The following is a 21,910-nucleotide window of genomic DNA, read 5'->3' as shown; positions in this document are numbered from 1 at the left end:
AATAAGTCTCAAAACCAGGCTTGTGTGTTTGAACAGCAGTTAATTTCGGTGCTGCTGTGGGAAGGCATTTTGAGTTCCCAATTAATTATTTTCGAATAAGTTATTCTTGATGCTGTGGGAACATTTATTTGTTGGTTGCAGGTATTTTTGGGGATTTTTTTTTTCTAATTAAATGCAACAAATACCTTATCTGGGTAACTGTGTAGTAAATAATGCATCATTCTAGACAAACAAATGCAAATTTTTTAGTATCTTTTGCAGTTTTCATAGAGACACAAGTATTTCATTGGTCCCTTTTCTTAGTTGGGCATTTATGTGGATGCCTATTTCCAACCGTTGTATCCCATAATTGTTAAGGGTGAGGCTGGAAACCTGTAAAACATCAATAAACCACTTAAAAGCCCTGGCCACTTTAGGAAAATATTTCCGCCTTCAGCCTGTTTCCTTTCACTGGCGTTTTGTCTGAAACCAAATTGGCCATGAATAGAGTGAGGAGGATCTGGAGCTCTGTGCTGTGTGCTCCAGGGAAGTGTCTGGCATCAGGTAGTTGCATTCTCTGCCCTCAGGCTTTGAACCTTTCTTTTTTTTTTTTTTTTTTCTTTCCCCGCATGATCTCCAAAACTGCTGAGGTTACAAAATCAAGAACTACAATTAGGCAGGGCCACAGCATAGGTGGGTTAGGTGTGTCAGGATACCTTCTTAATGTCATTAACAGTCACTCATGCTCATAGATCCCTCTACCTCTTGCTTTTTTTTAGTGCAGAGGACTAAATACCACTCACCTAAAGCAGCGGCTATATTGTTTTTTCCCTTGGCCAGTGTCTGACAACAAAATATTTATTTGTGCATTGAAGAAAAATCATAGTTTTGTGACCTTAATTTCTTTAATTCATGTTTGTGAGGGAGTTGTTTTTTTTGCAGTGCCTGTCTGTATGTGGAGGAGAGCAGCCCTCATCTTACAGACGGGGAACTAAGAAACTGAAGAGTCCTTATGGTTTGGGTTAGCTAGTTAGCGATGACTTCATGTATTTCAATGATGTTGCCTTTATACGTGTGTGTTCGTGGCAAGACTCAGTGCCTCCGGTTCAACCAGTGAGAGGTAGCTCACTTTGAAAATTGGGCTCCCCATGGGCTAAATAACCAGCAACAACTTCATTTAGGTGGTGGCTGCTGGTGAAGAGCCTGGTTGGACTTGCCTGGCTGCATTAAGGACCTCTGTAGTGAGCAAGAGTGCAACCAGTTCTCCAAGGCAGACTTTGGCTCCTTTCTTACCTGCTGTCTCTTGAAGATCTTCCTGCTTGTTGCAGAGCTTCAGAAAGCAGAGATTCAGTGGTGAGCAGCCAGCACAGAAGATGGGATGGGAGAAGTAAATGGCAGAGATAATACGACTGTATGTTCTTCAGTTTGTACAGTGTATTTGATCAGTATTGTGGTGTTCATCAGTTTAGACTCCAGAACTTCAATATGTTGGTTTATTCATATGGAAGTGAAGGAATTTAGAACTTGAATATGTACATGTCTGTGCACAGATTTCAGCCAGTGGAGTAAGTGCAAGCAGAAATGCTTTGCCGCCTTTGCACCCGAGCTAGACACTGTGCATGGGTGTTTCATCAACAGTTTTTGTTGATATTCCTCTGAAAGCAACGGAAATGTCAGACCTGAGGCTGCTGCAGCATCTGTAGGGAAGTGAACTGTGACGGTTATAGACACCAGATTAAAAAGGATAGTACTAACTATCCCCAGGTGATCACAGAGGATCGGCTTCTGATGCAATATGAAGATGATGAATCATTTTACCTTTTACTACTCAAGAGCAGGTAGAAAAATCCTGTGTGCTTGAGACTTTAATTTGTATTTTTAGTCCCAAAGTGTAGATGATGAATTTATTGTCATGTGTTGTCTTCTGTGAACTTTCTTCCTGCCCTAGCTGTTATCAGGAGTGGGACCGTAGGTTTTGGGGTTTTTGGGTGTGGTGTTCTGCCCCCCGCCCCCCCCCCCCCCCCATTTTCTGATCCTCCCATCCTCACTGACACTGATCTCTGGAGAGGGATGCTTTGCTGTGTAAAACCCCTGGTTTTCAGGGCTTGGCAGGGTGGTATTGCACCCAGACTGTCTTCCGAAAGCTGCAGGGGCAGCTCTGGTCACCAGGGTTGCTCCCTGGCATGCTGAGCAGGAAGGAGCAAGTGAGCCGTAGCACAGACAAACTGAAATACAAAATAGCCCCAGTGCAAGCATACAAGCAAGCTAGCACGGAAATGCAGGCAGTATGTACAGAAGATCTCATCTGCTTTCTCTTGCACAGCATCTTCCATAAGGCAAAACGACTATAGTTTGTAGGGTTTTGTTTTTGCTTTGCTTATCTGGTTACACTGAAGCAGGATGGCTGGGGAAACACTAAGAGCTGTAAAGGTGATTGCTTACAGATGTGTCATAAACTGGGGGCACAATAAGTTATACAGTTTTCCAGGCAGGAGCACCTGCCTAGGAGCACGGCACAAGCTGAATAATCATCTGGCACTGGGGCTGCTGTGGGGTGGGTGTTTGCTGCCTTGTGCTGAATTAGGGCTGTGGGGCTCCTTGCTTTTCTATTTTGACGTGTGAATCATAAATCCCAAAGTGTTCTTGTTTTCTGCTGAGATGGCAAATGACTGATCTACATTTGGAAACTTGCATTTGTGGAACTTACTTAGGTTTTAAAATCAAACCAGTCGAACAGTACATTTTTGTAAAGTTAATGCTCTTAAGTTGGTTTTGTTTATGTTGGTAGATTAGTAGTTAAAATTAAATGAATGACAATTAAAGACATCATGTAAAATGCCATCTCTGTCATGTAGACTTCTCCATCAGTTTGATTATCATCACTCTGACTTTTATAGCTTCCAAGAAGACTAGTTTTAGCCAGGATATTAATCCTGTGAAGAATTTAAATTCAGGTGAGGCATGCGTGTTGGCGGGGGCGAAGCATGATCAGAAACCATGTTAAGGTGCTGTTGAACTGAGAGGGAAGAGCTGGTAGGTGACATTAATGGACTTCTTAATGCTTTTTCCTCTTTTTCCTTAGGTTGGTACAGGGGTTATACACTACGAAAGAAATCCAAGAAGGTAAGTGTTGCCAGAGCAGAGTGCTCATTTTTCTTTTGGACAGAGATAATATAGTATGGCATTGGGTGTGTTGTTACAACGGAGATCTCGGGCATGTATGACGGTGCTGCATGGGAGCAATCCACCATGTGTCTGCTGATCTCTGATAACTGCTGCTGCGCAGTCTCAGCCCCTGGTAAATGTGAATTCTTCAGGTTAACTGAAACTTATCTTAGCAAGGCCTAAAAGCTGAGTTGCATATCTTTTTTTTTTTTTTTGCAATTTAAGGGTATACGTGTATGTACGGTCAGTATAGATGGCTTTGTGCACATCAGCTTGTTTTCTGCAGTAACTGGTGTACCACAGCCTTTGCCTCAGTAAAAGGTTCAGAACGTTATGTTCTACTTGATGTGTTTTAGAGGCTGAGACTTTGCTTCACTGTCTGTTAAATAACGTATTACTCGTAAAATGCAATTGCATCTTCAAAAGTGATACAGAGATCTACATTGTGATTTTCAGTTGTTCTCTGTGAGGGGGGGGAGTAATCTTGTGCACTGTCGTTTTGCCTAGCTGCTAGGCTTTCAGTGTGCATAAAGGGCTGCTGTTTATAGCAGCCTTTCTGAAATAAAAAGAAAGGAAACGGCACAAATACTGGTTGTAACGTTGTGTTTTATTTTTTGAGCATTTTACTTTATAGTAGTAATTAACTAGAATTAAATGACTTCTGGGTTTGCTTCTTTTTTCACTTACAGTAAAACACTTCAAATGTAGTGTTTTGCTTACAGAGGTGCATTTTGAGTTGCGTCTGCATGTCTAAAAGTACAGAGTGGAGCTGTGTGGTTCATCCCACACATTTCCTAGCCTGGCCTGTTCTATGTTTTTTCTATTCTATTTTGATATTTTCTTTTTTTGGAAATACACTAAATTTCTTATGAACTGTGTTTCATGAGCGTGCCTTGTACAGTCTAAGAAGCAGTTACGCATTCTTTTTGTCTTAAATTAATTCCATGTGTGGCTGCATTTGTCTGCTACTAAATGTAGTGATTTTTTTTCTTTACTGGGACAAAAAGACATCTCCCCACCCCATACCCCCCAGTTTGTGTAGCTTTCTAAGAATTTCTTTTTTTTTTTTTTTTTTTTGCATTCCCAGATGATAAGAAAACTGAACTGCTACCTCAGAGGGTGAGGTGGAAGAACTTACTGTCTCAGCTTGACTTGAATTATTTTTTAATATGAGCTTACACAATTTTGGACATATTATTGTATTTCTGTACTCTCGATTAATTTAGAACGTTTTTTCAGAAAAAACAGTACTGGTCTTTTGCAGTACTGCCTGTTGAAGGGGTTTTTGGCTTTTAGCACTAACAGTAGGTTGGCTGTAGAAGACACTACGTTATAGATAATTTGTGTACTATGGGTTGCAATGCAGGATGCCCGAGTTCTGTGTGTGCGTGTGCCTGTTAATTTCAGAGCAAGGCAGCCCAGTATACTGCCCATTTTCATGCAGGTTTATTTTAAGAATAAGAAGACGACTGGAAACAGTATAGAAAACTTTGGGAACAGAAGCAACATCTTCTAGCAGGGTGAGGGAAGCTTGGTTAGATGTGAGGTAAAGCAAGCAGCAGGGCTGGGTTACAGGCAAAATGTAGTAGAGGAGCAGATCTACGTAAAATCATCTGTCTTTCACACTTTCAAAAGGACATCTGTCTTAATCGGCATTCGCAGATAATCATCCAGGGACCTGAAGAATTCACGTCAAACTGTGCCTTGAACTGGGGAAGGAAGCACCCCTTTGCAGGGTCACTTGTGACAGGGTGTCTCTGCTGTTCCCTTCAAATTGTGAAGATAGGTTTAAGAACACTGATTCTGTATTTGCGAAGGTTACAACACCTTCTTGAAAGGACATGCAATACAAAATTTAAGTGTACATTAAAAAAAATCCAAAACACCATAGCATAGCTATTCTGGTGCTTCAGAGTATGTGAATGGCTGTGCAGAGCCGGCAATGTGTCTTGGCATACTTTTACATAATAGATACAGTATGTTATATGCAACTGTTTTTTTAAAACTTTTTTTTCCTCTCCTTCCCTCCCAAAGGGCATATTTCCTGCCTCCTATATACATCTTAAGGAAGCAATAGTTGAAGGCAAAGGGTAAGTTCTGACTTGAAAATAATGAAAATTCATTTTCCTATTTGTACCGATCTAATTTTGGTGTATTATCAGCTAACTTTACATTTGTTTCCAGTTAGTTAAGGAGCTGATGACCAGAATGTTTGTGTTTATTTTTGAAAATAAATTGGTAACTCACCTGAAGTTCAACTGACATCAGCAGTGCTTCTGGCTATTACTGTCCTTAGCTGCGTTGTCATATAGATGAGCAAAAACATAACCTTCTTTGTATTAGTGTAAATATTTCAGAAGAATTAATAACTTAACGTTTTTGTTCTGTAACTTTTATTACTCTCTCGACTAATAATTACCTAGATTAACTTCCTCTACTCCTTGCCCCCTGCTTTAATTCTCTTTTCAGTTTTCCCAACTTCTTTTACCTTCCAGCCCTGGAGTCTTATGCTTTCTGCCTGATATATTAAAAGAGGTCTTTGATATGAGATACCTTTCTTTTATGCAGATGAAATTTAAGTAATTTCTTAATTCCTTCTTCGGTAAATCTCGTAGACTGGACTTCTCACTGAAAGCCATTATCCAGGCATCAATTTCTGCCTTACGGAGAAGTTTTGTAGAACTGTTCATTTTGTGATTCTCCTGCTCCCTTCCCTGATGTGTGTGACACCAAATAGTTTGGGCTGGGTTTTGTTATTTAACAGTTGTTAAAGTTCAGATCTTTATATATCAAATCAGCTTTGCTGGACATGCATGTAAAAGTTTCTTATATTGATACAAAATTTTAGTTTAAAAACAAGAAAAAACCCCAACCAAATCCCAGGGAAAAAAAGGTGGAGTGAAGTTAATAAATAATTAGCGAGGTATGAAATGGAGTGAAACAGGATTATAATATTTTATTCCTTTGTGCCTGATTTATTTTTATACACTGTTAAATATGTAAATGATAAAACTACTAATCATGAGATTGCTGCATAATGTCATCTTTCTTGCTGATTACAAAACTGCCTTTAAGTACCCTGCTTCTGAAATATTAAAAGATCTAGCCTTTTCTTACTTTCACAACACGTAATTTTAAAACAAGTCATACAGAAATTTCATGACTTGCATGCTTGATATTTCTTTGGAAGACCAATAGTTTGGAAAACAATTATGCATTAGTGTCATGGCATTGTAGGTTGTGCATATCTGGCTTTCATCTTGGTTGCCTCTTGTAAAATCAGTGTCTCAATAACAAATGGTATGGTGAGGCATGTATCAATATCCTTAGCTTCTGAATATAGAAGTAAGGGGAGGGGGGGGGAAGAGGGAGTGTGAGTTCAGTAGTATAGTCTCAGCCCACCCTGAGTACCCTCTGCTGGTGCACACTGCTTCTCCTGTACCTGATAATACATTCTTTTTAAACTTATAAATTTATCGTAAGTGATGTTACTGTAAACCCTGTCATTATTGAACTGTCTTTGGAAATGAGCAGTTCTTTCTTAGGAATGATTCTACAAACCTTCCCAAAACTACTGCTTAATTCAAGCTTTTATTTTTTTTCTCTGCCTTTTAAGACAACATGAAACAGTTATACCCAACGAGCTCCCTTTGATTCAGGAGGTTACCACAACGCTGCGGGAGTGGTCCATAATATGGCGGCAGCTATATGTTGTAAGTATCAACTTCAGAAAACATTTACAATAGTATAGATTATGAAAATATTGCTGCTGTGAAAGGTACAGTGAGAAGTATAAAGGAACTATTGATGAAATTCCACTTCTGCTGTTGTTTTTAAAGGCTACTTCTAGTGCTGAAAAGCTGTTTAGCATCTTCTATGTTAAGGCCTAAATCTCAGTAATGTTTCTTTTGAGTGTTTTCTCAGTGTTTATTTCTTGTGCATAATCAGTTTTTTTAGCGTTACCTTGATCTAGCAATAATCTTGAGCAATTACGACCCATTTTTCATGGGGTGCTATTATACAGAATACATCGGGTATTTAAGATGTATACAGATTTGGAAAAATCTAATACACAGTTGTGTTAATGAAATGAAGAAAATGGTTTTCAGGGCGGTTCTTAAGGCTGTTGGTCTATGTTATGGAAAAACTGCGTATTTGATGTCGAATTTGTGGACATAAACTTAAACTTTTGAAAAATCATCAGTGTAAGCCTTTTACCTCTCATTATTCTTGCACTTGAAGTTGACTGGTCCCAATTTATCTTGACCTTTTATATACATGGTTATTTTCATATGCTTAAGCTCCAAGCACATAAGAATATATTCTTAGAAATTTATAGTAATAAGCATTTGCATTTATAGTCTCTCAGATGGGATAACAGAAAGATACAGTAGCCATGAAGCTACACAGATGAAAGTGCTCATAAGTAAAGTCTAAGTAGAGTTCAAATTCACACTTAAATGTGCAGGTCAGATGTAAAGCGACAGCATGCCATAGGGCGTAAGGCACCTAGCTCAGACTTTTTATGCTCTCGTTGTGTAAGGTCACCGTAACAAGTTAAGGGGGGAACATGAAAATCTTACATAAATGTAAGTAGGGTTTAATGAAGACTCTCTGCTTCTTATAAATATATTTGAAATCTTCTATCACAAAAGTACAAGCTGCATAATGAAGATACTAACTGGTTCTGAAGATGTTTGTGTTGACTAACGTGGTTTTAATTGCACCCATGAAAACAAAGATTAAAAATATAGTATGCTGGAAGTGATGTAATGTTGCAATAGATGAGGTGAAGGATATATGAAGAGAAACAGATTATATATTAAAGAGAGAGCTTTAATGTGATGTGATACTAGAGAGGTCACGTGTTGAGGAGCAAGGAAATAGGCAGGCAGAAGCAAACTAGGAGAAGCAGAATCTATTGAGGGTACTGAGAACAGCTTTGCCCATGGTTCCACTGCTGTGTGCTGCTGAGGACAGTGAGGATTACATTTTGACCCTGATGTCTTTTTTGGGGGATTATCCCGAGTATGAAACCTGATATTTCTTAATGTCAGAGAAATACCACTTGAAGAATCGCACAAGACTTGGTTGTGGTGCACATGAAATAAGAAAGGAAGAATAGCAGAGAGACATTTTAAAAAGTTTTCTTACCAATACCTGTGTGTGCTTTTTGTAGCGGTATTTTTTAGGAAGTTATAGAATTCTTTTGGTGTGGGGATCAGTTGATGAAACAGTTAATGTTTAACATCTCATTTGCCATGCATTTACTTCCACAAAGACATACAAACAGCTAAAGAATACTGCAGTGCTTTGCTAGTAACTTTGAATTCGAGAGCAGGCGAAGTGTGATGGCAGTAGTGGCCTTAGTTGGTAGCAGAAAATGTTTCAGTCCCTGTTACAGCTTTACTTTGAGCAGGTAGATTACTTAATGAACTTGTTTTGTATCTCAAGGATATTTGTTAGATTAATTCTATGTAGTCCACTGCCAAAAAGAGCGTTGGTGCACTGGGATCGCCTTTTCAAGGGAAATTTGGTTTAATGGAGGCAGCCAGTTTCAAACTGGTCAGTCTGCAGACTAGAGAGGTTTTCCATGTTGTTCACATCTTGCATATCAGAAGTCATTAAATGGCCACATTTATGCCTTTATTCAGATTGTAATTTGTGTTTGAATATTGAATAGGTATTCAGTTTTGCAGGTAGCAGAGAATGTGGCATATTCTTCATCTCACCAGTTTGATTGCCTGCAGCATCGAAAATCATGAACCTCTTTCCCATTTGGATTTGTCTGTATTTTGCTTCTGGCTACATGTGCCTGTTGTGCCTTTCTCTGCTACATTAAAAAGCTTTTAATAATGGGTATTTTCTCTCTGTGAAGGTTTTCACACTATAATCAAGTCAGTTTTTGATAATCTGAACAGACTGAAGTCTTTAAGTTTCACAGTTAGATACTTTTTCCCCCTGAGTCTTTGAGTCATTATATTCTTTTCCTGCACCTTCTGCAGTTTTTTTGTTGTCTTTTATATATAGCGCAGAATTTTATTTTAATTATCTAATTATTCCGGTTGTTCTCAGTCAAATAAGGCCTAGGTGTAGTCTGCATGAAAGGTAGCTACATGTAGCCCGAATAATTCATTGATGTAGGGTGTTTAGAAAGATGTATTCTTTTTAAGAGTGTATTAAACTCATGGCTTAGATTTTAAGGGTTATGAAGACAGTAGGAGAGACTGCTTCTGGGTAACATCAAAGCATTCAGGGCCTCTGTGTTGTCTTTGTCTTGACGTTATCTTTCACAATAAAAATAGAAAGGCCGTTGTTCTGCAGCTTCAGTTTTGCATAGCATTGTTTGTGCTAAAATTGTTGTCTGTATGCACTGTCCACAGTTTAAATCAACATGTCAGATTCTGTTTTGTGGTTAAAGATTTGATCTTTTGTCTCTGAATGCATGGGTGTATGGGCATGCATATAGAAAACCCTCTGCAAAAGAGGTTTCTTCTATTGAAAGCCTGGAACTTCATCTTCCCGTTTCCTAGCTTAGCTGAATGTTGCCAAGGAAAGTTTGTGTATGCTGCTGGCACTGTTTAATATCCATAGTTCCAGCCTTTATAAACAATTAAGCTATTTAACTTCGTATAAGGTTTAGTGCTTTTCTGTTTGTTCACTTTCCTTCAGATGTTACCTGTGGACTCATAAGACACTGATGCACTTGGCTTTGCACGCTAAGGAATTTTTAAGTGTTACTCTGAAGGTTTAACTGGGGGGGCGGATTCTGTAATATGTTGCAGATGGAGTGTTGCAGCGCTTGAGCCTCTTGGTGTTAAAATCCACCATTTTTAGTCCTGTTCTACTCAGTATAGAGGGTCATTGAATAAAGTTACTCTGTAAACCCATCAAAGGATCTCTTTCCTTTGAATGCCTGTTCTGAATACAGTATGATCCAGGTTTTAAGTTAACATAAACACAGGCATTTACATTTGTAAGACTGTCTTCAGTGTTCTGTGCCATAGAAAGTTAGGCTCCTAATTTAGAGTTGTTTGTAGACAGTTACTTTTTTGAATTTGTATTTTATAATTGCATTTTATTTAAAAGATGCTCAGTAGACTTCAAAACTAACTTCTACCCGTCGTTTTCCTCCAAACAGCAAGATAACAGAGAAATGTTTCGCAGTGTACGGCACATGATATATGATCTTATTGAGTGGAGATCTCAAATACTGTCTGGGACCCTACCCCAAGATGAGCTCAAAGAACTGAAAAAGAAGGTGACTGCCAAAATTGATTATGGCAACAGGTTTGTGAACAATGTTTTCCCAGTCTTCATGCTTAAAACCAAATCAGCTTGTATAATACACAGCAGCTGTCAACAACTTCTTGCAGGATTCTTTTGTTCCTGTATTTATGGAGATGTGATAGTAGCATATTAACAGTCCTGTTATAGCAAGATAAAGAATGAAGTTGATACAGCATCTTTAAAGTGTAGTATAAATTATAATATATGAAGTGGAATAAATAGATAACTCTCTCACATGATATTATCAATTTGATACTAGTATGAAGTTGTAATTTTTAAGGTCAATAGGAAAGTGCAGGTATTGTCTCCATTCAAAATACAATTTAAACTCTACTTGCTTTTCCAGCATAAACAGTTCTTGCCTTCTCAACGCCACCAGCTGCGTTTGCCCTGGAGCCACTTATCTGTAATGTGATGTTGAAGTATTTGGCTCCAAAACATCGTTAGCTCATTGTTCCTCTACTTTATATAGTATCCAGCTTGTACCAGAAGATTAACAGAGAGATTTAATAAAAGAAAGTATCTACTTAACAGAAGAGAATGGAAATTGTGAAGGAAACATTTACTTACCCCCACCTCAAAAGACAGCAGTATAGGTTGCATACATTAGATATGTTAGTAATTCAGATGTATGAACTCTCCAAACAGTGGTCTGCGTTTAAGGTAATTTTTTTTTAAATACAAGATTTAGGTTACAAGTTGTCTATACAGTTATGACTTCCCATTTTGATTGAAAATGAGAAATCATATCTTATTCGTAAATCAGAAAATTATTTGAAGCAGTGTTTTGAATACTGAGAGGCAGCGGTGTAGTACTGTGCACCTGGGGGCTGAAAAAGTTTTCAGCAAACCAGTCTTTAAATGCCTTGTGATGTAAATAACTCATTGAATTTCAGCTATTTGTTTTTATTCTTTAAGAACTGCCAGATTTGCAGTATTTTTGTTCATGCACTTTACCAGCAAAAGCTGTGATTTAAAAAAAAAATAATAAAAAATCATCAGTCACTGCATTCAGTCAGTAATTATCGTTTATAATCCAAGATATGGACTGTTGTACCTCAATAGACAATTAACCAGATGTTGTTGATATTATTTGTTTGGCTACTGTATTTTACCATCTGTCTAAGGAGTTGGTTAAAGTTACTCTGAATAACCTCCAGATGCTCAGTGTTCAAATACAATGGAACATCTTGTGCTGTGCTTTATATTCATAATGTTCTGATGGACTAATTAAGTGATCAGAACATTCTCTGTGGAGTACAGGAGGGAAGTGAATTTGAACTTCTGAGTAAAAACTCATAACTGAAAGATACCATATGTTTCTGATGTAGTCATACATTCAGTTTTGTCTAAAATAAGCATGAATGATGATTTCAATACCCAGACAGAATGAATTCATTATTCGTTTTATAAATGTTTTCTGATCTAATCATATCGTAACTGCTCCTGTTTTGTGAAATACTGATTTGCAAATAAGATTTTTTTTCTATAAATAAAGAGAACAGTTTCACTGCATGTTGTCAAAATAGCTGAGGAAGTGAAAATGGTCTTATGAATTTGTATTTTTAATGTATTTTTTGAAATTGGGTCAGGTAGTTTTGTTGTGAAAACACATTTTTTTGTTCAGTTGCAAAAATCTGTAACTGGGACACTTAAGAAAAAATCTCAAATTTGTTCCAAGCATCATTTTCAAGGTAAAGGATAAAACAAAGAAATTAAATCAAAGGAGTGTTTGCTTCTATTTATTTGACAGTCTGCACCCATTCTTGTCCTGTTGATGTGTAGTAGGCTGGGTGATTAGTCTTTCTCTGAATTTCTGGGATACCTTTTCCTCTGGTCCAGGCGGCTGTCTCCTGTGGAAGGACTCCGCTTTTGTCCATTGCAGACTGACAGTTACGATACAGGCGGTCAGTGGGTGTATCTCCTGCTGTGGCTGCCGTCCAGGAACGGTAGTAGGGAGAAGCAAGACAGTTTTGGCTGCTTTTCTGTTTGGTTTCAATGATGAAACCTTTTTCTCACTAGAAAATTCATGTGGGAGTTTGGTGTTCCAGAGGTACTGAACAGAGTTTTGTGATGACTGGGTCCACTGATGGAGCTGAGCTTAGGAGGTGTTTCTCAATAAGCTGCTCCCTGCGCTCTGCAGCCTGTTTGAGTGATGATCATCCATCTTTGAATTAATGCAGTGCAATTAATTGGAGGGGTTTGTGCATTGACCCTGCCCAAGGCTTTGTGTAACAACTCCAGGCTTCCCTCTTGTTACAGAGGGATGAGGAGTTATCCTCTAAGTACACAAAACATGTCTTCATCTGCCACAGATCCCATTTTCTTTCCAAGTGATTGAGGCCTTTGTCCAAAGGGGACTTACTCTCAGATAAACCACGAATCTCACTGTGGCTTATCAGACACTCCAAGTTTGGTTTAAGCTCATTGATCAAACATATTTCAAAACCAAAGTTACAGCAGCTCCATCGTGAGATGTGTCTACAGATTTAGAAGAAGAAAACAGGGACCATATGAATTGGAACAGAGGTGAGGAGGTCTTATGGAAGATAGGTAGACAAATGTGGATCAACCTAGACCTGGTTATTTTTATCCTTCGTTCTGCTGCCAGCACTGTACTAACACGGAAAAATGTGAAAGGCCTTTCTTAAGACTGGATTTGATTATGGCATAATAAACCTTCCTCGCTGCAGAAGGTAACGGTGGACGTTAACACCCTGCTGACAGAAATCTGGCTTCTGCTTTAAATAAGGAGAAGCAACTTCTGCCTTCTTGTATCTCATAGGTTTTTGCTAAAACGTGAATATGCCTGCTTTGTAGGAGAATGTGGAGTGGGACACGATGAACTGACCAATTTGTGTGTGCTGTGGCTGTGTGGTTGGCTGTTCATTCTGTCAGGTGAATCAGAGGAGGAGACAAAAAGTTTCTTGCAAATTTAGTTGTTTAAGAAATTACCTCCCCAGCCGTTCTGCTATTGCATTTACATTGGTTCTTCCTGTGCTGTGGGAAAAAGTGACTTCCAGCCAGGGATGGTTATCTCCGGGGTTGTTGACATGTTAAATTGTTGTATGATGTGTCAAATATTTTTTTTTTTTTCTACCATATGCCAGGTGTGTATGATGTTGATGTTGAATACTTGGCAGGTGTTTTTTTAAGCATTGATTTGAGCACTGTTAATTCACAGCGTATTTTGTTTGTTTGTTTAGAATTCTTGATTTAGATCTGGTCGTTAGAGATGAAGATGGCAATATTTTGGACCCAGAGCAGACCAGCACGATTAGCCTTTTCAGAGCACATGAAATAGCTTCCAAGCAAGTTGAAGAGAGGCTACAGGAGGAGAAAGTAAGATATACTATGCACTGTAGCATTTCCCTTTGAAACATAAAACTATAAACTAACCAGGTCACTGTTATTTTTAGCATTGTAATGAAGTGTTTGATATGTTTATGAGTTATTATCAGACTTAAACATTTTGTAAGGTGTCTATACATTTTGGTTGTCTATACGCTGCTTAATTGTCTTTTTCATCATTTAAAGGGCTTAGTAAAATTTCTGGTTAGGACCTTTATCAATAAGTTGGCTACATTTGTAGGTTAATATCAGAGACACTTATCTAGCAGGTTTGTATGTTAAGTTGTCATGAGAGAATTTTTGAGAATTAAGTAGAATGTCCTCAATTATGTTTGTATTTCTGCATGCCAATACTGAAAATTTGTTTGCTGAAATAGAAGGGGCAAATTTAAAGACATTCTCAGACTTGAATAGTCAGCTTCTTTGCAATTAAAATTATTATTTTTAAAAGGAAGAACATTTATGTTGTAAGGAGTCCTGCCCATGTCAGCAGCAGTTAGTGGAGCATGGTATTCCTGAGGAGTCGCTCATGAGTGCGTTAGTGCAACTTAATGAGTTACTGCGTCCTGTTGAGTTTTAATGGGCCATGCACATGCTTGCAGCCCTTGCCAAAGTTGGTGTAAAAATACACCAGTTTAAATGAGCTTGAAACTATTACATTTTTGCATTCAAAGTTGTTTCTTTGTCCCTGCCTCAGCCAGTTTCCTTTTTTTTTCTGATGTGCATTCCTCCCTTCTGCCTAGATAAAGTAGTGTGTGAAAAGTTTATGGGAGCTAAATTCCAAGGGGTGGGTAACCTGTAGAAATGGCACTGTTTTCTTTCCTGTCTTTCTTGGCACTCTGTACCTGTCCTAAAAACATCAGAAAAAGCAACTTCCTTTTTTTTTTTTTTTTTTTTTTTTTTTAGGTATATTTGAGGCTTTGTTTTTTTCTCTCTATTTGTTCAGCTTTCATTAGCAGAGTAAAGACACCCCCCTGTTTGTTTGTTTGTTTTCTTTATCCTTGTATGTGGTACTTCAAGACAGATCCAGAAAATGCAGTCTATTTCAAATCCTAATATAAACAAAGAGCACAGGAGTAGACATTCAATGAAAAAACTTCAGTCTGAAAGGTTTTAGGAAAGTTTTGTAGCAGTTGGATGTTTGCTAGGCTAAGTTAAACTTGAGTTTCTTCTGTTTTTGAATTACAGTCTCAGAAACAGAATATAGATATCAACAGACAAGCCAAGTTTGCTGCCACTCCTTCATTTGCTTTATTTGTAAATTTAAAAAATGTAGTCTGTAAAATAGGAGAAGATGCTGAAGTCCTGATGTCTCTGTATGATCCACTGGAATCAAAATTTATCAGGTAAGTGCTCTCCTGAGTGCACTCCCTAATCTGTGCTTATTCAGTTATAGTAGTGCGGTAGTTTTGCAGGATGAAAGTCAAATTTCTGTGAAAGGTGCAGGACAGGGTCACCTGGGAAGCAGCAGTGCAGCAGCACTTCATCGTCATGTTCAGCACAGCATCAGGCAAGTCCCTTCCCCTTGGGTACGTGTCCGGGTTGCGCTGTGCCCATAGTTTCTCTCAGCGCCGAGCTTACATGAGATGTGAACACACCTGCAAGGCTGTGTGCCCTCACTTAGCAGCACGAATCTGAGATACTGATTTCTAAAATACCCTGCCACTTTAAAGAAATTCTTACACTTCATTGCTGAGGAGTTGCTTTCTTTTTATAAATGATATACCCAAAGGGAAATAAATGCCAGCTATCCACTAAGTAAATATTCATTTTTTTTAGGGTAAGTAGATCAGGTTTAATATAGTCTTCTGTAAATTCTGAAGCTGATTTTGTCTGCTTATGTTAAAGGAAGCCATTTCAACAGAAAGTCTTCAAAATGTTGTTCTTTCAGTGAAAACTACTTGGTGCGGTGGTCAAGCTGTGGACTCCCTAAAGATATAGACAGGTTGCATAACCTTCGCGCAGTATTCACCGTAAGTGTGCACACGGTTCAGCTGGCAGACTTTAAAGCACTTGTTTCGTAGCTTCTGAATAACTGAGGAGTGTAATGGTCTGTATGTAAACAGCGTGGGGTTACCTCTGCGGGTGGGGATCCTGGGGGAGGCTTACATGAGACATTTCTCATAAGTACTACTGAGTATTCTCGACACCTGGCTAAAATCAAAGTTGCTCTTTGAAATTTTAACTTCCTAGAAATGATTTTGCCACCTAAGCAATTAATTTACACAGAAGTCGAGACGCTTAAGTACTGTTACAAAAACTCCCTTTCTCAGAGAACAGTTTGCCCCGGTGCAAGAGACTAACGTGGCAAAGGCAAATTCTGAGCAGCAAGCCTTCTGCCTACTAAAATGGGACTTGAAATTCAATTATTATAAAGTAATCTGAAGAAATTTTTATTTCTAGGACCTGGGAAGCAAAGACCTGAAAAGGGAGAAGATCAGTTTTGTCTGTCAGATTGTGCGAGTGGGCAGAATGGAGCTGAGGGACAACAACACGAGAAAACTAACTTCTGGGCTGCGGCGACCTTTTGGAGTAGCAGGTAAGTCTGTGTGCCGTATCTGCCTATATCACATTATATTCTTGTGTAGAAGCTTGGATGTGTGAAACTCCTGTGGGATTGTATAAACTCAAAATTGTTCTAAATTTAATCAGACTGATTGCTGAATTTTAGAATTTACTGTATCTTCCAGGACTTGTGTTAGCTAGAGATGCCAAAGGTTATTTGCAACATGGTATTATTTTATAGGAAAATTCTGAAATTATGCAGTTGATAACTCCATCCCTCTTCTGAGTCACCATTGCTTCCAATCCCCTAGGGTATTCCCTCAGCAGCCGTCTTCCTATGTTGATCACTTAATTCAGTACACTTTGTTTTTGTTTTCAGTAATGGATGTTACTGACATAATTAATGGAAAAGTTGACGATGAGGACAAACAGCACTTCATACCATTTCAACCGTAAGTAGGGAATAGTTTAAAGAATAAGCAGAAGTGAAAGAATTAAGATTTTAACTTTCATTTAAAAAGAACACCAAACAACATTTAAAACTTTAGATTGGAAGAAGTGTTCTGTAGATATTCTGAAATTAATTTATTTCATTATTTATTTTTTATTTTAAATGGTACTTACTAATATTTCTTCTTGATACTTTCCCATTAGTTATAATAGTGGTAGCCCCAGAAATTTTTCTGCTTGTTAGGTCTTGAGTTTAAAGCATGCATTCCCAGTTTTGCAGTCTTGGTTTTTTTGTTTTTTTTTTTTTAAGATGTCAGGGTGAAAATGTGTTAAGAGGTGAAATGCTTAGAATAAGTACATTACTGGCTTAGCTCTGCCTGAGGTTGACAAAGACCAGCAGCATTACCAAAATCCACTGAAGGGGACTTCTGTGAAATTAGGCAACAATAACATTTATCTTTTCCTTTGTAGCAGATATAATTTCATAGTAGGGGCCACATTAATTGGAATAAAAACAAAAGTTGAGAATTTGAAGGATGGCTTGATATACCTCCTGCAATATCTCCTTAGTATTCAACATTATCATGCAAGACATATAGCAGAAACCTTGGGGAGTTTGGTTGGGTGGTAAGGGAGGGGATGTGTCTGCTCACACACCTGTTGTAGCTGGTTCACAGAATCAAGCAGATCGGTTTGCTGTGCGGATCTGGTCTTGCTTCTAGTAGTCATCTAAAAATGCAAACCCTTCCACAGTGACTCTAAGGTTGCTGCCATGGAGTTTGACAGACACTATTTTATGATAATAGCAAACAGCATTATTATTATTATTATTTTATTGAATAATGAAATTAAAATAATAGCTAATAGCAAATACAGATTTGTTGCCCTTTTAAAGTAGGGACATGTATGAATTTAACATAACATCAAAGATCAGTTTTGACTTCCAGCCACAAAATCATATTGAGGAATATGGGTTTAATAGTCTGAATTTTTGTGAATATATAGAAAGTGTAGGAAAAAACCCTTTTAGAAGTAAAATGTTATTAACAAAAGAGAATGTGTAGCAAATACTCTGTTCCATCCATAGTTCATCAATTTTTTATTTTGTTTTTTTTATTATTCCATGAAATAGGGAAATGTAGTGGGGATAAGTCAAATGAATGTGCATAATATATGAATGCTTAGTTCTTCCATTGTGTGAAATGTTAGACTGCTGTCTGCTCAAAAAGGCAAAGCATAGTTATGTTAGCTAAATTCCTTGATTAATATACTAATAGATACTCAGATATCTCAAGTTAACTTTATTTTGTAAAATAAGCTTAGTTCAGGAAGCCCTTGTGGTTTGAAGATGTAGGGTTGTTGAGAGGATTGCAGATTCTAGGTGCTATAGGAGCCAAGCAGGTATATGCCTCAGGTCTGTAATTGTTTTGTTTGTGTGCAGCGGTGTCACTGGAGTGGTGTAGAGGGTGTTAAGGTAAAAACCAGAAGTACAGTTCCATTTTTCAAGGAAAACGGGTTTTTAGGGAAGAGTGCGTTCACAATATGTTTATTGTGTGGTAAACAATAGCAAGCTTATTTTTTAGTGAGTGTGGAAGTATGCAATGAAAATGAATCTTTGTATATCAAAGTGAATGCTAATGGAACATCTAGTTTTCTGCTCCATTAACACCATTTTTTTTTTCTATATATCTAAATTAGCTTTTTGAAAAGATGTACGATGTGTTTCCCCCCCACCCCCGCCCCGTACTAAATTATTCATATTCTTTTGAATATACTCTTTCAGAAGAATGTTTTAATGTGAAAACATGCGATGAATACTGGTGTCATTGTTTCCAGCATAGACTTAGGCTGTATATATGAGCCACAGTCGTCTTCTCATTCCATGCTTCACTTCTGTTGTACCACATGCAATTCTGTTTTCATATCTTTGTTTGTTTGTATTCATTCAATAGCCACCAACACAATGGTTGTCAAAAGCCCTTGGCAAGATTACTTAAATGACACTTAATGCTGCTGTTTATTTATAGTTTCCATCTTTTCATTTATTCATCAAGTTTAACAGAACGTTTGGATTATCTGCTGTTCTTCTCCTATGCCATTTCTGTGAGATTTATGGTAGCTTTTCCTTTGGACGGTATGCACTGCTGCTTAACCTATAGAATGACAGAAGTGACCCTGGAGGTGTTGCAGGGCCAGTCTGCTATATATATTAAAGAGAAGACTGCCTGTATAGGTTTTCACTGCTTAACGGGATTCTCAGAGGGAGACATCCCATCCTTCCTATCCTCACAGAGCGTTCCTGGGGCCTGTGCATGCATGTCCCTGAAAGGAGAAGTAACAATGCAGGTGTGCTGTACTTCTCTCTGGTAGATCAGCATTCTTCTGATTAATGATCTTCCTCTGTCTTTCTTGTTACCTTTTCTGTCCTTTGTCTTGCGTTGACTAATACTCTTTGTCACAACTATGATATGATCTTTTGTGTTCCCTTGTTACTGTGACTTCTGGTTTTCTGTGACCCTTTGTTTCCTGGTGTTGGTCGTCATGTGCATCCTCCAGGCTAGCGTTGGATGACGCCATTCGACACAAGCAGCTGAACATATCATCCCGTTTTTCACCCAGGGTGGCAGGGGAGAATGATTTCCTTCAGACTGTTATAAACAAAGTGATTGCTGCTAAAGAAGTTAACCACAAGGGTCAGGGTACGTACTGTTCTTTATATACACCGGTGTACCTAAAACTGCTTATTGCTTGATTTGCAACACGTGATGACTTTAATTTTGGATTCAAGGGCGCATAACATTACCTTCATTTGTTAGCTGCCGTTTGATAACAGACAACGTGTTTGCACTGTTGGTTTCCCTTCTTCCCCACCCTGCAGGGCTCATTCTGCTACCCTGCTGTGCCCCGCACCTTCCCCCCCTGCCCCACGTTAACTCTACGGGTTGTCTGTCATTTCCCTGCATTGTCCATCACTTGGACATCTTTATATTTCTGTATGGGAAATGACTTAGGGATCCAGCTCTTGTGCCCTTGAGCTGTGGACTTTGGCCTCCTAAAGTTGAAGAAAGGGATATTCTCTTCCTTCCCTTCCTTTGCCTTATTTTCCTGCTTTGCAGCTGCACTCGCAGCATTTGGTTCCATCTCCAGAAGACCAGGGCGTTGCGCCCACCAGCACTGCGCCCGCCTGAGCTTGGAGGTGGTAAGAGCGAGGCCCCAGCAAGGCAGCGCCGCTGGCACCTTGTCCTATGGGCTGCTTGTGGCACTGCTCAGCGTTCAGTGTACGCTGCTGATGTCAGGCTGAGTTACCTCCTGAAGTCTGGGTTGTTGGGGTTTGTTTGTTTGTTTGTTTGGGTTTCTTTGGTTTGTGTTTATATAAAACACAATGTGATCACAATATGTCAGCCAGTTAAAAAGTGAATTGTGTGATGGCTCAGTTGTTGTGGTACTGGCTTCAATATTTTCTTGGGAGTCTTACGCAGGCCAGTGTGGAGTTTCCGCCAAACGCCTTGTAGGTGATATCTGTATCACGTGTAGGGGTGTCTATCTGAACAGTAGAGCCAAGGAATATTACGTACTTTTTTTGGTGTTTTTTACTAATTAATAGAAAATAAAAATCTAAATAAAAACTTTTTTTTTAAATGACCCATTAGCTAAAGAGGAGAACTTAGATCTGCTTTCCCCCTGGGGCCAACGTGTATTGGAAAGGAGGAAACATTTCAGCTTCTTTGATTCATTTCAGATTCTTTCCCTAAGAAAGGCCCCAAACAAACAGAAAAGGATTAAGAGTTGTTGCTCAGCCAGTCAGTGTAGGTACAGTTACTGCTTAATGAAATAGCAGCTGTTAGAACCATCTCTGGCAACAAGTCAGCTTATAGCCTTTTATAAGAGATTTTAATAAAAAAGAAACTGTCTGCCGAATACATACAAAATGAATGTATAGTTAATTGTGTATGTAACAAGATAACCCACAATTTGTTTTATAAATGAATATTTTTGGGTTTCTTTTTCATAGATTTTAATTTTAGGATTTTCTTCTACAGATTGCTGCTGTAATTATTTTGTGCTTAAACTTGATTGCCACTCACTTTACCAAGCGTAGGACTACTTTGGTTGGGTTATTTTGTTGTTTTTTGTTGTTTTTTTTTTTTTTCCCACTTTGGTATCTTTCTTTTTCCTGTAACAAGTGTGCCTGATGTTAGTTGGCAAGCAGAGGCATTTTAGTGGTTTCTTGTGCTACTGAAGAGAAAAATGTCAACTATGTAAAGCTGATGCTGTAGATTCCTTTGTGCTCAGTGCAGCAGAAACAACATATGGGGGTGGTGGTGATGAATCAATTCAGGGTATGTATCTGCTGTTGGTGCTGCCTTTGTTGGCATCTAGATATGGGTTGGTTGTAATACTTAAGTTCTTCCATTCAAATCCATGTTGCCACTTCTCTTTCTTCCCATGGAAGATAAACGTTTCATTAGAAGGAACTTGTGGGAGTTCAAAGGATAGATACAAGCTTGTGGCAGTAGGATAGATACAAGCTTGTGGCAGTTCTGCTAATGGCTTAATAACTGTATTTCCACGAGAGCCTTTGTGGAAGACTTCAGTGGTAAGAGAAGCCTGGTTCTGCGAGCAGGAGGGATTCTTCTAGGGTTGCTCTGGCTCCGTGCCAAGGGCACAGTAGGCTTGCTTGCGTTTCCACAGTCCAGACTTCGGTAGGTCCAGCTGATAGCCGAGCATTTCTTTCTTCCTGTCTGTTGTATGCTTTTGCTAACCTGTTTTTCTTCTGAAGGGAGACCTGTTGTATTGAAATGTTTAGGCTGTGAATAAGATTTTTGGCTTTAGTAAGCCTGTGTAAGGGAAGCTACATGCCTCTGGTGTTAAACATATGCCTAACTCCTCCCTAGCAAGAGGCCTTCTAGATGGTATTGCTGCAAAGTGCACAATACAAAGGCCTGAATAGTTATTTTTCACAGATTTCCAGTTTCCCAGGTTCTTTATTAGCCAGTAAGCTTCCAGGTGAAGCTTTTATACAGTTTTTCATGAGGTCTGATATAATCAGGCATACATGTCTTGTACTGATGCTTCTGCTTGAAGTGGTGGGGTTTTTCTGATTGTTTTAAAATAATTTCCAAAGCCTCAGTTTTTGTAAATGAAGAGCGGTTACCTTCATGTAAGTTCT

The 21,910-nt window shown here is 38.6% G+C and overlaps 1 protein-coding gene across 2 annotated transcripts in view; it reads left to right on the top strand.

Moving 5' to 3' along the window:
- DOCK1 (dedicator of cytokinesis 1) overlaps positions 1–21,910 on the top strand; it is a 319,394-nt gene that overhangs the window by 26,648 nt on the left and 270,836 nt on the right. Inside the window, exons 3-12 of one of the 2 annotated variants that reach the window (XM_055799656.1) lie at positions 3,062–3,102; positions 5,179–5,234; positions 6,761–6,857; positions 10,286–10,434; positions 13,641–13,776; positions 14,974–15,131; positions 15,677–15,758; positions 16,189–16,324; positions 16,670–16,742; positions 19,360–19,439. In XM_055799656.1, coding sequence (XP_055655631.1) covers positions 3,062–3,102; positions 5,179–5,234; positions 6,761–6,857; positions 10,286–10,434; positions 13,641–13,776; positions 14,974–15,131; positions 15,677–15,758; positions 16,189–16,324; positions 16,670–16,742; positions 19,360–19,439 — 1,008 coding nt within the window. Of the gene's footprint in view, positions 1–3,061; positions 3,103–5,178; positions 5,235–6,760; positions 6,858–10,285; positions 10,435–13,640; positions 13,777–14,973; positions 15,132–15,676; positions 15,759–16,188; positions 16,325–16,669; positions 16,743–19,296; positions 19,440–21,910 lie in introns of both variants that reach the window. The other variant, XM_055799645.1, reaches the window with a different exon arrangement.

This window comes from Falco peregrinus, chromosome 1 (genome assembly GCF_023634155.1).
Source record: "Falco peregrinus isolate bFalPer1 chromosome 1, bFalPer1.pri, whole genome shotgun sequence".
In the NCBI taxonomy this organism is placed as follows: Eukaryota; Metazoa; Chordata; class Aves; order Falconiformes; family Falconidae; genus Falco; species Falco peregrinus.
Note: the sequence above shows the minus strand (reverse complement) of the source record. Positions and strands in the feature narration are given on the sequence as shown.